Source organism: Limulus polyphemus, unplaced genomic scaffold, assembly GCF_000517525.1.
Source record: "Limulus polyphemus unplaced genomic scaffold, Limulus_polyphemus-2.1.2 Scaffold155, whole genome shotgun sequence".
NCBI classification, from domain to species: domain Eukaryota; kingdom Metazoa; phylum Arthropoda; class Merostomata; order Xiphosura; family Limulidae; genus Limulus; species Limulus polyphemus.
In genome coordinates this window covers 384,379-401,147 of record NW_013665765.1, presented here as the reverse complement: position 1 = coordinate 401,147, position 16,769 = coordinate 384,379, and the positions used below count along the sequence as shown (strand labels likewise).

Here is a 16,769-nt window from a genome sequence, read left to right as displayed (position 1 = left end):
GGGTTGATGAGGATAATAAGGGTCTGTTGATGAGCAAATGCATACTACTTAATAAACTAAAATGGCTACTGCTTTTTCATGGATTGAAGAAGAAATTTGTCACCTAAATTTCTTTTATGAAAAATCAGCAAAGTTAATAAAGAATGAAAGGGGTACCCAATGATATTACAGACCCTGGGGCCTGGGCTGGTTCTGGATGCCCCAGCACACACACATACACACACACGTGTGTGTGTATGTATATATATGTATGTGGTTGGCACATTTTCAATCATTTGTAACCACTCCTTGCAATCCAAGCTCAGTAGGTAAACCAGCAATATAAAAAGTGTTTCAATTTTCTATGTGAATATTACAGAAACTAGTATATATGTTCAGATTATTAAGCTTACATAACAACATGGTCAATACTTTTGTTACAGATTTCAATATCCTTAAAGAACAGTTCTAATAATCATGTTATGTAGAAACATCTTCCTTTTATAAACAAAACCCTATAAGATCTTGATCTAACCATTCCCTAAAAGTTGCTGATCAAGTTCTTAATTTTTTAAATGTATTCTGCATGATTGATAGAGGAAGGTTATAGCAAAATGTTAAGATCTACACTTGTATTTTGTATATATTGTACATTTACATTATTCTAATTTACATACTTTATTTCTTAATATTTAACTTTTTGTTTAATATTTTCCTGGCTATACATAATTCTAAAATAAACACCTTAACCTGCTAGACTTGTTTGTTTTTTTGTCAGTGAAAGTTTTTCACTTTGAATATTTTTAATCTTTCATCGCTGTTTTAACTTCCTTCCCTAGGGTAATTTTAAAATTGTAGTCACTCCACTGTGCTTGTTCAAACATGTTAAAAAATGCATATGAGTGAATTGCTTTGAAGGTGGAGGAAATTGGTAAGTCATAAATTACAAACCTTACTCTTTAGTATATCCTACATTTTGTATGTAAGCAAATTCAATAGACTCTCATTATTTTTGTTTTTAGGGGTAATCCTGTGGGTATGTTTTCAGAACACAGTTATCTTTATAAAAGCATTTCACATGACTTATAATTTTGGTTGTTGAATAATGTAACATATTTATTCTGACCTACTAATAAAAAGTGTGAACGGCATTTTTCATTTTACAACTGGACAAATCTGTTTTAATCGTGCAGTGTTGACGGAACTTTGAATTGGATATTATCCACAAAGTTAATAGACAAAATTTAAGAACAATATAAATATGAAATGATTACAATTTGGTTTTTAGTTTCCCCATTCTTTTCGTAATAGTTATTTTGTACTGCAAGTCGAGATGGACCAATAGATCCCTTGTTGTCCCTAACCATTATGTTATGTTAATATCGTATAAGGTTATAACAAAAAAAGTGAGAGAGATTTAGAAAAGTGGTGTATTCACTTTTCAGTCCCACCAATGATAGAGATAAATCAGGTGTTTTCAAGTTATTGCTTTATTCGAATTTTTATTTTACAGTCAGAAAAATCATTTAAGTTTGAGCGTAATATATATTCTCCAAAAACACACACACAAGCTTGGTTTAATTTCATGTTATTTTGCAGCTCCGTTTAAAACTAAATTTAAGTATTGCTGTTTAAAAGTTTAGAAATATATCAAAAGATGGCACTATAATATTTTGCAGTTTGTTTGTTTTTTGAGAAAAATTGCAAGGTAAATCTTTTCTAACTAATAAACAAACACAATACCTTTAAATTGTTTTAAGGATGGTCCTACAATAACTACAAGTTTCTAATGATACTGGTACTTAATTTACCTCCAAATATTTATCCTCTTTCACGAGGCCCTGATAAAGTTCGATGATATTGTGCATTTAAATAGAAGGGGTTGTATAAGTAAAAATATAAGTTTTTTTTATATAGTCATTCCTTTTAAGACTTGTATGTTACTAAGAATAAATTCTCATTCTCGATTGATATTTCTATAAAAAGTTGTTTACAATTTCGATCGCATGTTTTTATTTACAAAATAGCAAATAAGGGTACATCGGTGTAGCTTTTATTGAGCTATCCTAAACATAACCACAGTTTTGTTTCATTGTTATTAGTATTTTTATATATTGCTGAGTGACACTTTAGCTTTACATTATAAACATTTGTATAAAGTACTGTTCTCTCTGATAATTCATTCAACTCCTTAGTTAGTTTCGTGAAACAGATCGAAATTATCAACATTTTAGTTGAAACACTTAACACGTAAAACTTAGCAAGCTGTATGTATGTACATGCAAAATACTAAGTGTTCATAAATAGGATTAATTCACTCGGCATGCATTTTCGTTTATATTTTTCATCCGGAAGCCAAACCATGGTCAATAGTTAGGTGCTAAATAATAAAATCGTGTACATACTTGGAATTTGCTAGCACCACTAAATAAATAATTATCAAATAAAGAATTTATTATTTCGGGCATTTTTATCCGTAGCCTGAAACTTACTATACATACAAAGCACGATAGATATATCTACAGTGATTGGAACAGCGGTATTACAAACATTGAACACATACGGATTTCTTCGGATGAAGAATAGCTAGCTATCCAACTCATTTTTCATTCTGTTCGTAATCAAGCTGAAAGGAGGTGAAACCGCCATAAAGAAGTAAAAAAATAGACATTAGTTGTTTTTAGTAGTTACTATTTCATCAAGGTCATCAAATGTATTAAAATGTAAACATTTCTAAAAAAATTACTATTTATGGCAAAACTTCCACTTGCAGTTACATTTTCTAGCCAAGTAACGCCATTAAGACCATATTTCATAATTATGAGTGGCAATACTTTTTCTTACCAAACAGCATATTTATATCATACAATAAAGTTCAATACCTTTATTTTATTTTCTCTCATTTGTAATTTATCTGCAATCCTATTGTTACCCATTATTTTGTTCACTTACTTTGTATAAAATAATATTTTCTTGACATTCAAACTAGTAATAATAACCCGTCCCGTGTCATTATCAAATGTTGACCCAACTCCCTAATTATGAAGTAACTCGCCCTCAACGTTTATTTTTTTCTTTGACGTTAGGGCACCCTTCTTAAGCAACGCTATCGGTTTACGTTGTAATCTTAACTCTCTTCAAAGGACAGTTTTATGACTTTTATCGAAATCTTTGAAAATAAATTCTTTTCCCCGATTACAATGGTCACGGAACCTGGTCTATGGGATATTTATGAAACAGCGGAATGAGTGTAGTCGGTGAGGTCCTCCTCTTCTGCCACAGTTGATGCATGATGAATATTATCATCATTTATTCTGCATATAGAATGGTAACCCAACGTCTTCTTGTCCTCACCGAGTTCCATTTCCCATAGAGGGAGCCTTGGTCGCGCCCTCCAATGAACCCATGAGCGGTAACATGTAGCACCAGCAGCAACCAATAAGATGATTCCAAGGGTCACTATCACAGCAATTAACGGCACAGTTCCATCAGCGATTGTTCGCTCTGAAATTTAGATTTAATTCGTTTCATGTTTCTTCGGTATAAAAATTAACAAACCATTTAAAGTTCATTAGATTGTATTAATCTTCTATCCTAATACAGTAAGACAAACATTACATACATAAAATCCAACGTTTTCCATTACAATTTGATAAAAGGGGCCAAAAGATTAAAAAAGAAAAATCATGAAATTAATGTATGTTCAACTATTTAACAAGTAAGCGAACAAAAAAGTTGATAAAATGAAGCCTAATGACCATGTTTACAAAATGTCTATATTGGCGTGTTAAATGAGGAAAGAAAACGTTGTTACTGTTGAAAAACTCGTTGAGTATTTTAAGGCCTACTACCTCCTTAGACGATTTGAAATAAAATTACCATTAAGTGAGTACTATCACGTGTGGTTAAGTGATTACGTTCACTGGTTCTTAGTCTCGTTTGGCCAAGGGCCGTTCATAAACATTGGCCAGTCGCGACCCAGTAGATAGCTTTTGTACAAAATCACTATTATCTATTTTCAAAGCTCTTTGCAAACTTTTTACACATTCTGACGCCAAAAGTTTGGGTTGAGAAATGCTGATGTAAATGGTGCGAATCGTTTTCGTTTAGCTTCACTAATGAGCTTTAGTCCTGGGAACAATCTGCAATTAAGTTTTGTTCAACTCAACTTATCTTTAGGATTACTACCCCTGAGATCATGCTGAAAATGTTAGTTAAGAATATTAATAAAAAAGACGCACAATCATTCGTACAACATGAAAGTTAATGCTGCAGGAAGATAGGGAAAATAAGAATCTAATATTCTGGTAGTATAGTCACTACATATTAGAGTGTTAAGTTGTTTTATTCATTTAAACTCTACATTAGACCTAAAACTCAGTTATTAAAACAAACGTTTTATTAAACATTATTAATTTTTCCTAAGCCTAATGGTATAGTTTACACGAGAAAATTAATTATTCCATTTCTATCTAACCACTTTACCTTAAGCATACAAGTTAGAAGCAAATACGCATAACTGTCTTGTTTTGATTTAATAGTACTAACTAGTAGCTTAATGTCCATAAAGTTGTTACATATAAAAGCATTGCTATTGAAGTATAACCAATTTTATTTTCTGTGAAAGAAATTTTCTTTAGAGTTTACGCGCAAAGCAACATAAGAGCTAGCTGTGCATAGCGTGGACTGGAGGGAAGGCGCCATTCAACAGCACTCACCGCCACCTTTTTGGCTATTCTAATAGAATAGTGGGATTTAACCGTCACTGTTTTAAAGCAACAATGGCTCCAAAGAGCTTGGGTATTTTTTGTTACGACGGGACGCGAACTATAAACCCTCAGATTTAGTTCGGGCACGCTAACCACTAGTCTACACCGCCATAAACGAACAGTAATTTCTATTTTTCTTAACAAAAATAGAACAAAAACAGTGTCCGTCAATTTAATGTTTCACTTTTAACCCTGTAAAAGATGGATGGAAAATTATTTTTTTCTTCAGTTGGATGTTTTATTTCTACTTTTATATTAAATAGATGAGAGAACCTGTCCACGGGATAAATTCATTACTTCAATTTATTCTAAAACTGATGCAGAGAAATTCTCCTTTCAGTATATGATTTTCTTGTGTTTTTCTCTGTCGATAGATGAAAGTGTGGAGGGGGTAAGGAGCAAACAAATTTAAATGTAACGAAAACATAACATTTAGCAAAGAGTTCAAAATGCAAATGTCCGCAGATATAGCTTCCAAATACGTTGAGATGTCCGGATCGAACACATTCAGAAAAACAATATAGTTTATAGGTGAAGTCGAAACAGGAGCACGGGTTCAGCCCATAATATCCCAAACTGCATTACAACTGTTCACCATCTGCAGCCGAGGGGGTGGGAAGCAGAAATGCTGAGGATTAGCAGCACCCTCTTACTTGAAGTAAGAGGATGATGCGTACTTGCTAATGATGTTGTAAATATAATAATATAAATTCTAATTTGTTTATTTTTAACGTTTTATGGTACGCCTGTTTTAAACATTGTACGAAGGACTGTGGCTAACATTTTCTTAATATTAAATATATAAATACTTATTGATGCGGACTTCATTTAATTAACGTATTTTAACATAACAGCAACCGAATACTTGGTTCCATCATATGAAAGGTTACAATTTTATTTTATGGTTTTTGTCATGCACCCCTCTATAAAAATTGTTTCAGCGTTACCCCTAAAATCATCAATCGTTCAATATGTTAAAAAGTATGCTACTTATAAAGTAAAAAGTATAAATACATGTTGTTATAAATGTTGGAGGTATCCCACATTTTACAAAATTTAAAATTCAAAAACAGCTAAATTGAGAAACTGTTAACAGTGGCGAAACGTTGTTTTAAAATGATATATTTTTCTACCCCATTTTTGCTGTTTTTGAATTTTAAGTAAATAAATGTTAATATATATCATTTTAGTGTTTTTATTGACGAAACGACTCAGTGAATGTTGCATTTTACTTGCGCTTTTCTGTGTAATAGATATTTACTTTGTATGCACTTTTCTATGCAATGATGGCAAATAATTGTTCAGATATATTTTTCCTGTTATTTTATGAAGATAAATCCATTAAAACGAATATTCTATCCGAAGTTTCATCACAGTAAATACAGAAGTTTTGTGCAACGAGTGGAGACAAGTATTCTCAATATAATTTCCTTTTAATTTTCCGTGAAACAGGCAGAGAGGTGATTCATTATTTATGCATTTATGCACAGTAAAAATATCCATGAAAAATGTATGTTATGTTGATTCTCTTTAGTGCTTGATTAAGGAAGAAAAAAAAATCTCGCTTACCTGAACTTTTCTGTGCAGTAGGCGGAGACAAACTGTCCATCAAGTAAATACAGTCACTGCACCCCGGATGATCCATCTGCTCCATGCACAACGTGAAACTCAAGCAGTTCAAGGGCACACAACTGATATTATTCCAACGATATCCTGCAGTACACGAAGAACAGAGACGACCACGATGTCCAGCGAGACATGACTCACACTTGACCTCCCCGAATTCATCTATTGAAGAATGAATCTCTAAGTACTTAAATAGTTATAACAGTAGGTAACACAGATGATTAGTTATACGTCACACTGGCTGCATTTTAACGTAGTGTTTTTGTGGAAAACAGCAGTCCTGTTTGTTTTACATTTAGACCTGAAGTCATGCGATACATCAACTTCTTTTGTAAGTAATGTTCTCAGTCCATTTGCTTTATCATTTTCCGTTCCATGTTTGGGCTTTCTTTCGAGCCCTTGGCGTTCTCATACAATAATAAAAAACAACTGTCGCCAGTATATTCCCATTAGTATTTGTTTAATTTATTCTCAAGCGTATAATTTAAATATTCTAAGCAAAAAAGAAATTATTGTTTCCCTACTTAACCAATTACAAGTTGTGTAACACGGTATTTGTGTAACATAATTATCATTTAACTTCAAGTAAAAAAAAATTCTAAATTGCAAATATATCTAATTCAGTGGAAAATTATAACTGAAGCTTCTTAGAATAACATTATACAAACTGGTATGTCAATATATCTGCGAAAAATGAGAAAAGAAAAAAAGGTAGATTTTCAACTGTGAAACAGGAAACATTATTTGTACTCATCGGGGTACATTCCCCCCGTTACAAATTTCATGACTATTCATAAATTTCAATGACCTCGTATCAAAAATACATAGTCTCTACGATAGGAACTTACAAGCTCGCATAAGAAAATGTCCCTAGGGTTAAACGGATAAACATAAGTAAAGCTTTTCTAATCGAATTCATTAAAGAAACTTTGTAAGGTTTAAATTTTATGTTATAAGCTTTATAATTTTTTTTTAGTTCTGAAGCTTGTTTAAAGTAAACATTAATGACTTGATAACTTGAAAAAAAAGTTAATGGAGTTATTGAGCGATTTATATAATTTTTCCTTTGCTTAGGCTTAGCATTCAACATGGTATAAATAGGTGAATATTTTACTTCCATGTTAACATTGCTTATCCAGCATATGAGACAGAAAGTGGACCTAGTTGAATCGAGGTAACTTAAAATAACCTATTTTGATACTTGAGAGAGTGAAATAAACTTCAGAGCAGTTCTGATCGGCTTGGGAACTGTTTCATTAATATCCAAGACAATCAGAGACAGATCTATCTGGAAACCTAGATCGTCTCAACTACTTTTTTCGCAATGCAGGATCAAAAAATGTGCACATAAACAACATCTACACCAAGCTATTTCCCATACTTAAAGATAGCTTACCCTCTATTGGCAATAATTCATCATGATTACCAAAATATTATATACAGCACGAAACTATAGTTTCAGTTGGTCGTTATAAAGCGTGAATAAATATAATACGTTAAATGAATGAAAGGTGCATTTGAGCGACAAATTGAACCGGAAATCAAAGTAGACTAAAAAAAAAGTCATATGCCAAGAAAAAAGCGAAAGGTATGTGTGTGTGTGTGTGTATAAATATTATTTACACAACGCTGTTTATATACAGACAAAATATCATTTAAATCATTATAAATACATTTTTAAACAGATCATTTTGGGCGATAAAAAAATGAAAGTTAGATGTCGAAAGTTTACTTGTATCAAATGCTGAGGCTTAGGAAGCAAAAATTGAGAGTCTGAGCCCCATCTGCTTAGATGAAGACACCCAGTGACAGATGGGGGGAAAAAAATCGAACAACTGGAATGTTTCGTCACACTTCCGATAAACATTAGTCTGTAAATATACAGGTTTACTTTAAACAATACTAAGTATTTTAATAGAACTCTACTACTAGCCTCATCCTGGATATATTCTGTATACAAGTTTTTCAAGAACCTGCATGTTCTTTATACATTCATAGCGACTTTAAGTCACTTTTCGGCTCCCATGACCTAATTTGCAGAGAAAGTTGAATCTTGTTTGCCTAGAAACGTATGGTTAAATATCTTTCGTGATGATTTTTACTCTTTTCACTACAATTTACATACATGATATTAAAAACTATTTATCAGGAACGCCATTTTAGATTTCAGTAAGTGGTCCAGGGCGCGTCCGCTCTTGGATTGTTTAAAGGATAAAGATGTAAAAAACCAGTCTATTTTAGGAACATTTAATTATTTCCTATATGATTTCAGAACCATTCCAGTAGCACAAATTACACATTATTTATAAGAAAACACTGGAATATCTGACTATTCTATTTTATCTCTCGTTTATTACTTTCTTCTACCGGTTTCGTTACCTCAAAGGTCACTCTTCAGGATATACTTTTACTGAAAATCTATAACAGAAACATACAAATACCGTTTCTCAACTAAACATAAATAATCTAAATTAAATATATATACTTTCCATATATATATATATATAAATTAAGTATATTAAAATGCTCAAAAATGAATAAAATTAGTCATTGAATTAAAATCTTATTATAATTATAATTTTCCTATTATGATAGAATCCATAAATTAAAAGAGATTAATGAATTACTGTTGGAAACAAAAAGTGAATATATTTATTGAAAAAACCTTCCAATACTTCAGGAAGACCGATTGTAGGAAGTAATCAAAAAATTACTGAACACTATGGGATTTTTCGAATTACAATTATTTAATATACTATTTTGTAGTTCACTTGAAAACTTTTCGGAAAAGATTTATAGACGATTGTTTAGTAATATGGAAAGATACTCAAGGTATTTGTAAGTTTGTAGGAATTTTATTTTGTCATTTCTAGATGTGTTGGTAATTGTTTCACACAAAAAAAGGAAATTGTAATTGATATTTTTTACGAACTTACATCAATACGTAGATTTTTTAGTAATAATCCCAAACACACAAAATTAAATATTTCTACAAATCTTGCAAGTAGATTATATCGTTTGGTTTCCGATGAAGAAACGACAGTTAATAGATTATTAGAACTAAAAAAAAATCTTAGTTCGGTGTCACTGTCCAGAAAAAGTTATATTAAGAGGTTTTAAAATAGCTAATAATAACTTCTTGATAAAAAAACATTTAAACAGAGAGGTTAGTAAACATAAAGAAAATGTTATACCTTTTGTTGTGACTCATTGTACAAATATACATATTGATATTTCATTTGTTAATACACACTTAAAATAAAAAACAATTGAAAGATGTATTCAGAAATAATAAAATTATTATCAAGAAGACAACCTAAAAAGGTGTATAGATTATTAAATAAACCCCCCCCCCCCAAAAAAGAAGATTTTTCTAAATAATGTATTTTCAGTTGTGACAGCATGAACTATGCTTTATATAATTTAGGTTATAAGAAAACTACTAAAACAATAAAGAATTTTGATTTTATTAATTGCTCAGTTAACTGCAATTTTAAGAACGTTTGTTTCGTAGTTAAACATAAAGCTACAGAATGTGCTGTTTATACTCTGCCCATCACGGGTACTGAAACCCGGTTTCTAGTGTTGCAAGTCCGCAGACACGCCGCTGTGTCACTAGGGGGCTCTAAGAACGTAATATATCTTTCAAAATGTTTAAATTATGCTGGATTCTATATTGTGAAACAGATAATGTAAAACTGAGTATGAATTTACATAAATTCCATATTTGATGTCCAGGAAAAAGCCTACTATATGCCAGCAAACATTTTAATGAATGTATTTTGAGAAACTATAAACTTCTAAAAGAAACATATTTTAATGTTTTCCCTTTTGGGACACGTGATGTAAAACATAAAAGATTATTTTTCAAAAAAATATTTTGTAAATTTTTTTGGCGCCACTTTAAATAGATAATAAAGTAACTGGTTAAGTCAGTCAACAAAACAGCATACACAAACTCGCAGAAAGCAGAACTATTTAAAGAACACAAAATATCTTTCAAACACAGAATGATCCAGACATGAATGATTACTTCCGAAATTAAGTAGAAAACAAAATAGTAACATATTTACGCCAACCTTCCCGGTCTCACTCGTAACACAATAAACTGTATAAACACCATACTGGATGAACACGTGACAAGCGAAATAACAATCACTCAAATTTCGATAGCTATAAAACAAACTAAAAACAAAGTACGCGGAGCAGACGCCATACAAACAATCCTACTCAGAAACGGAACTCGGTTATTACTTGAACACCTAAAGGCACTGTTCAATCTATCCCTGATTTTTTTCAGGGTACGTCCCCCGTCTCTTGGAATACAAGCGAATATTCCCATGTTTTTTAAAGGAAGGAAAACCAGCAAATAAACCACACATCTACAGGACCCATCAGCCTGACCAGTTGCGTAGAAAGAAACTCAGAATTACCTGATGTACAAAACGGTTTCAGGAAATTTCAGCAAACAACAGATCATTTAGTTAGGTTAACTGAAACCGTAATAGATAGCTTTAATAAAAGAGAGTGCACGGTTGTTTGTTTTCTCGACCTAGAGAAGGCATTCGACATCATCTAGCACGCAGGTCTTAGGTTCCGAATGTTAGAGATGGAACTACCGCGAGGAATTATTCGCTAGTTATCAAACTTCCTAGAAAATATAGGGTAGATGTAGAGGGCACTTTACTCCTGAGGTAGGTGTACCTCAAGGATGGGTAGTTAGCCCCATACTCTTCATCATGTATGTAAGCAACATGCCATTAGACGATTCAAACCTGTGTTATACCTCACAATTTGCCGATGATGTAGCTATTTGGAAGAGCTCACCAACTCCATCAATCGTGGCCATAAACCTACAACCACCATTAAATTCCATTGCTGAATACTGCTCAAAGAAATGAATTAAAAATAAACATACCAAAAACACAAATTATTGTAATTGCTCAACTAAAGAGACTACTGAAAATTACCCCAAAATTATACCTCCAAGAAACACTCCTCCAGACAGCTACTTCAGCAAAATTTCTCGGTTTAACATATGATTCTAAATTAACTTAGCAAAAACACGTAAATGAACTTTCTAATAAGATCTGGCGAAGAGTAAATCAAGTTAGAGATCTGTCGGGGAATAATACATGCGCAACACCAAATAACATATTAAATATATACAAACATTATATAAGATCAGTTATAGAATATGCTGGCCCAGCATGGATCAATGTAGCTATCAAGAAAATCAAAAGTAAACTCCAGAAACTAAAACATGTAATTCTTACAAGCGCATAAGAAGTCCCGAGATCAACAAATTCACAATTTTTACACCAATATGAAAATATCCAACCACTCCACGACAGTCTTCTAAGCAGATCATTCAAATGTTTAAGAAAAACCTGAAAAAATAAAATTCTACGCGCATTAGATCCCTATATCATACATGGTGGCAATAAGCCTAAAGTACCTCTCACCTATTAACATGTACTCTGGGTTTAGTAATCAGCCACCTATTGCAAGACTTACATAATATATCATTCTTTGGTTTATAAAATAGTGTATTAAATAGGGTATTTATGTGAATACACATAGTGTAAACTACCAAATGAAACTACATTGGTATATATAGAATATAAAAGTAAGTGTATCCCAATGGGAATGATGAGCGTTGCACATAAATGGACATGGCCCTGATAGGGTTATTGAATTTCATAGTATAAAAGTTTGTGTATTCAACGCCCTCGTTTATGTTGCGTTTACCATTCTAATAGTGTATCTATCACACCAGTGCTGAGGGCGGAAGATGTGAAGTTTGCACCCTCCCCTCCCAGGTCCATCTGCATCTAAATCCTGATGAAGCAGACAGTGTTAAGTCAGTAGGAATGGTGCAACGCTGAAAACTGTTACTAAAACTTACAGAAAACACAATAAAGTAAGTAAGAGAAAGTATAATTAGAATAAGATTTTAATTCAAAAAGGAAGGTATATTGACCAATTTTATTCATTTTTGAGCATTTAATTTATACATGGAGTGTATTATATTATATGAAAAATGACCAATTAGAGTTAATACATTCTGATAAACTGAAATATTAAATGCTTCGGTCTTTTAACTTTCGTATGTATGTTAATATATTTATTTCTTTGTTCCTATTATTCAACCTAAAAACATCCATGTAATTAATAGTAAATCAATTCCTACCTGATGTGCATTCTCCTGATGATGTTGTATTCGTACAGGGGCAGTCCTTGCATACCTTTTTGTCGAGGAAAAATCCAGAAGTACATTGGTCGCACCAGTTTCCGGTGTATCCAGCGAAACAAGTGCACTTTACTGTGTTGTGGATTCTTGTGCATGCTGCTGTTCCAGGCTCACTACAGTTACATTCTAATAAAAAAATAATACGTTATGAAACATTTCCGGTGTATCCAGAGAAACAAGTGTACTTTACTGAATTGTGGATTCTTGTGCATGCTGCTGTTCCAGGCTCACTACAATTACATTCTAATAAAAAAATAATACGTTATGCAACATTACCGGTGTATCCAGGGAAACAAGTGCACTTTACTGAATTGTGGATTCTTGTGCATGCTGCTGTTCCAGGCTCACTACAATTACATTCTAATAAAAAAATAATACGTTATGCAACGTCTCTCAAAATTACTGTAGAATGCATATTCTGAAATATTTGTAGACTTGTTAAAGTCAAGGCCACAAGCCTACTGAAATGATTAAACAATAACGAACTTATTGAACGATTTCTCATTTTTCAGTTCGAGACGCTTACCTATGTAACGGACAATAACCACCTAAAAAGGGATCGTTTCAAAACATATCCCTAAGTACCTCAAATGAACATTAACTTTCTCATCCTCACACCCAAAGCTTTAAAACTTTCTTGTTTACTTTTACTGGAATTTCATAGTTAGTGTAAAGATTTGGAATGCTACGTTGTCACAGTATTTTATTTTGTTAAACTAATCAAATTTAGACCTTGAAAACTGCATTCCTCTAACACGTGTATTCCTTATTATTTTTATGAACTACTATCATTTTGAAGAATGGTCCCGAAACATCAGAATTTTGTTTGTTTCAGAATTTTCATACAAATCTACACAATAGGCTATCTGCGCATAGCCGCCCCTAATTTTGAACTGACCAACATAGAAAGTTTAACCAGCAAAAAGAGCGACCACCGCCAACTCTTTTGGGCTACTTTTGTCTGACCTAATTATAGGATTTGGCTATCACTCTTACAGCACACCTACGACCCCAAAAACCGAGCACGTTTTTGTGACAAAGGGCCTCAAACCAAACCATCTACTCTCGGATTCACAAACCAAGCATGCTAACCACTAAGCCTCGTCCTACCCAAATAATATCGATAACAGCAGTGATAACTAATCAGTTTGTATTGTAAATACAGTATTCTGATTATTGCACACTGATTAATATTCTGCACTGAATACCAAGAAAAAACGTCGATCTTATCGAATATTAACATCGACACGTATGTTTATTAAATGATGAAGAAATAAGACTTATCTCCAACCCATGTTTTTTTTTGGGGGGGGGGGCTGTTTCCGTACTGAGCGACATAATGATTACCCCCGTGTAATTTAATGAATATCCTGTAAACCACGTCGAAGTTAGCTTAACACGAATATAGACTTTAAACCAAAACTAAATATAATATCAATAAAAATTTGTCTATGAGTGAGTTGTCCGAAATATCTTTTTCTTGTAATATTCAGTGTCTCTTTTTTTTTTTTTTATTTGCGTTTAACAGAATCACACTGTGTAAAGTTATAATTATTTAAGCACGTATATTCTCATTAACGATTGTTTTGCAGGAAAAACAACAGCAACATAACTCACCTGGTTCTTCCACAAACAAGCTGTGACCTGGAAGCACGTGATCTTCCTGAACAGAGGAAATAAAGGGTGATTCAGTCTCAAAAATTAATGATGGTGCTGCCATCCGCCGGTTTCCTGTGTAAACAGCTGTCACGGAAACTTCGTATTTGGTTCCTTCCCGGAGCCCTGTGATCTCCTTATACGTAGAACTAGGGGGCAGCGTTATCTGCCTTTCTTCGGCTGACAGTTGGGTTTTATTAAAACATCGATAAAAATATAATTAGTGCAAAACTCTAAGCGTTAAAAAATAATCATTTATTTCTATCAAATATAGAGCTACTAATACTCAATAAATTCTATTTTTGCTTCAAAGAACAACCTAAGAGAATCACGTGCAAAATATAAAATATATGTTAGACGCTGAAATAACAGCTAAAAAAATGCTACTGTTTATTGTAAATTCTTTTAAACCACCAGTATAAAATCCTAAAATTGATAATAAAACATCTTATAAGGACTATGTGAATATTATAGCGCTACAATTTAGCATTAAACTTGTCCCCCGGTGGGAGACGCGTTATGGTCTTATAAGGCTAGAATTCTGAGTTTGATTCCCCGCGGTAGACAGAGCAGATAGTCCAATGTGGCTTTGCTCTAAAACAAACAAGCTTTAAATTTAATTTTTCCTCATGACAGAAAAAAAAATTAAAATTTAATAATAAAGAATGTAAAAAAAGAAAATATACAGGAATAGCCTTGTACAACTAGCACAAAGATACTTGTTTGTTTGTAGAATTTCGGGCAAAGCTACTCGAGAACTAACTGCGCTAGCCGTCCCTAATTTTGAAGTGATAGAATAGAGGGAAGGCAACACCATCCACAGCCAACTCTTGATCTATTCAAAGGAACATTATCATTAAATAACGAAACACAGTATTAATTACCGGAAACTTATTGCCCAAACAAGTTTACTAATAAATTAAATTTACTTAAAATAAATCGTAAAAATAATTCATGAAAATTCTTTGAAGTGTGAAAAAAATCGTCATTAAAAGTGTTTATTGGCAGTACACATTATTAATTAAGTTAGCAAAATAAAATACACAACATTTCTTCACCTTAATAATTTTATTTTTCATTAAAAACAATTGACTGCTATATTGCAGCTGTTTTTAGGATTAACAGACCTTTAATCGAGTTAAAATTAAAACAGTCTGTTAAGCCTGAAGAAGGATGCATTACAGCAGTCGAAAAAAAACAACTATTATATTGATAAAAACTTTTATTATATAGATTGGAAAAACGTGAGTGTTGCAAATTATAAGAAATACAGGTGAAGTTTCTGTTTTGTTAATTTCTTCATAATTATAACAAGCAGTCTTAAGAATAAGATTGGTCCTATAACAGAAATTCGTCAACTAAATGTGTATTACCTTGGAAATAAAACAGAAATTGCTAAACTATTAAAACACATCCATATTTTTGATAATTATTCATGAATCATGATAAGATTCTCCCTATTCACTTAATTCAAAATATGCCACCAGCTTAACAGTTTATCAATGATTATCACAAATAAAAAATACCAGCAGTATTAACCTTCCTTTGGTGAAAATAATATTCGTTATATCAATATTTAGTATTGATATTGATTATTAGCCCTAATTCTTCCTGCTTTGTAACGTTTGTAGAAATCAGTTGCGCATGTCAACAAAACCAATTTTGATTTGAACCTAATAAGAGTTACACAAAAGTTTAATTAACGAAAATATTCGTTATATCAATATTTAGTATAAATAATATACTTTTTAACTCCTTATATATTTTTTAAATTAATAAATATTCTATAAAACAGTTTAACATAACTTTTGTCGTACTTTAATCATTAAGATCAAGCCTTAAAAATCTAAGAAATACAATTTTTTTTCAAAACTTTAGTAGGATTGACTCTACAATATTTTCGATACAATAATAGAAAATATACAGTTTCTGTAGTTGAAGCACACAATTAAAATTTGTATCTTTTTACATATTTTGTATAACTTAGTTTTTTTTCATATTTTCTCTATAAAATGTATATAAATATGCAAGGTGGATTTCATTTTCAAAACATTATCTAATTCAAAATGTATAGAGATCAATTACGTAACACGAACATGAATTTATGAAATCTTGTTCCTAGGTCAACGCAACAGAAATTTACGTTGCATATTGATTTTTCAGTATTGGTTAGATTTCATTATGGCGGATTTTGTTTGAAATTTAGTGAAAAGTTTAAGAACTTATGGAAGTCAAACACATTAATTATTTTATTATTATTTGTTAATATGTAATTCATTGTTTTGATATAAATTAAAATAATATTATCTGGTGGTAATCTCCATCCGAGTAACACATCAATGTCATTACACTCTTTCGTAATCCTCTATGTAATTGTTACTCTTAAGATTACTAATTCCAGAGTAAAATTCTTATGCAATATTTTACTGAGTTTAGATTACCTGGGTTACTATTATCCACTGGAAAACAGAGGACTGAAAAAGCCA

General features: G+C 31.9%; 1 protein-coding gene across 1 annotated transcript; it reads right to left on the bottom strand.

The window, feature by feature from the left end:
- Window positions 1-1,603: 1,603 nt before the first annotated feature.
- On the bottom strand, window positions 1,604-16,763 carry LOC106476371 (multiple epidermal growth factor-like domains protein 9). The gene is made up of 5 exons (XM_013937034.2): window positions 16,725-16,763; window positions 14,245-14,463; window positions 12,568-12,753; window positions 6,318-6,536; window positions 1,604-3,483 (listed from the first exon to the last, which is right to left on the bottom strand). Exons 2-5 carry the CDS (start codon window positions 14,345-14,347, stop codon window positions 3,209-3,211), a joined length of 783 nt encoding a protein of 260 aa, XP_013792488.1. The 5' UTR covers window positions 14,348-14,463; window positions 16,725-16,763; the 3' UTR covers window positions 1,604-3,208.
- Between the last annotated feature and the right edge of the window lie 6 nt (window positions 16,764-16,769).

What these genes read in the sequence shown, in the direction of transcription:
- LOC106476371 (XM_013937034.2), bottom strand. Translation starts at nt 14,347, where the DNA reads ATGGCAGCACCATCATTAATTTTTGAGACTGAATCACCCTTTATTTCC. An exon ending in CTTGTTTGTGGAAGAACCAG is followed by an intron (nt 12,754 to 14,244) that starts GTGAGTTATGTT and finishes TTTTTTTATTAG; the next exon opens with AATGTAACTGTAGTGAGCCT. An exon ending in TACTGCACAGAAAAGTTCAG is followed by an intron (nt 3,484 to 6,317) that starts GTAAGCGAGATT and finishes TCTAAATTTCAG; the next exon opens with AGCGAACAATCGCTGATGGA.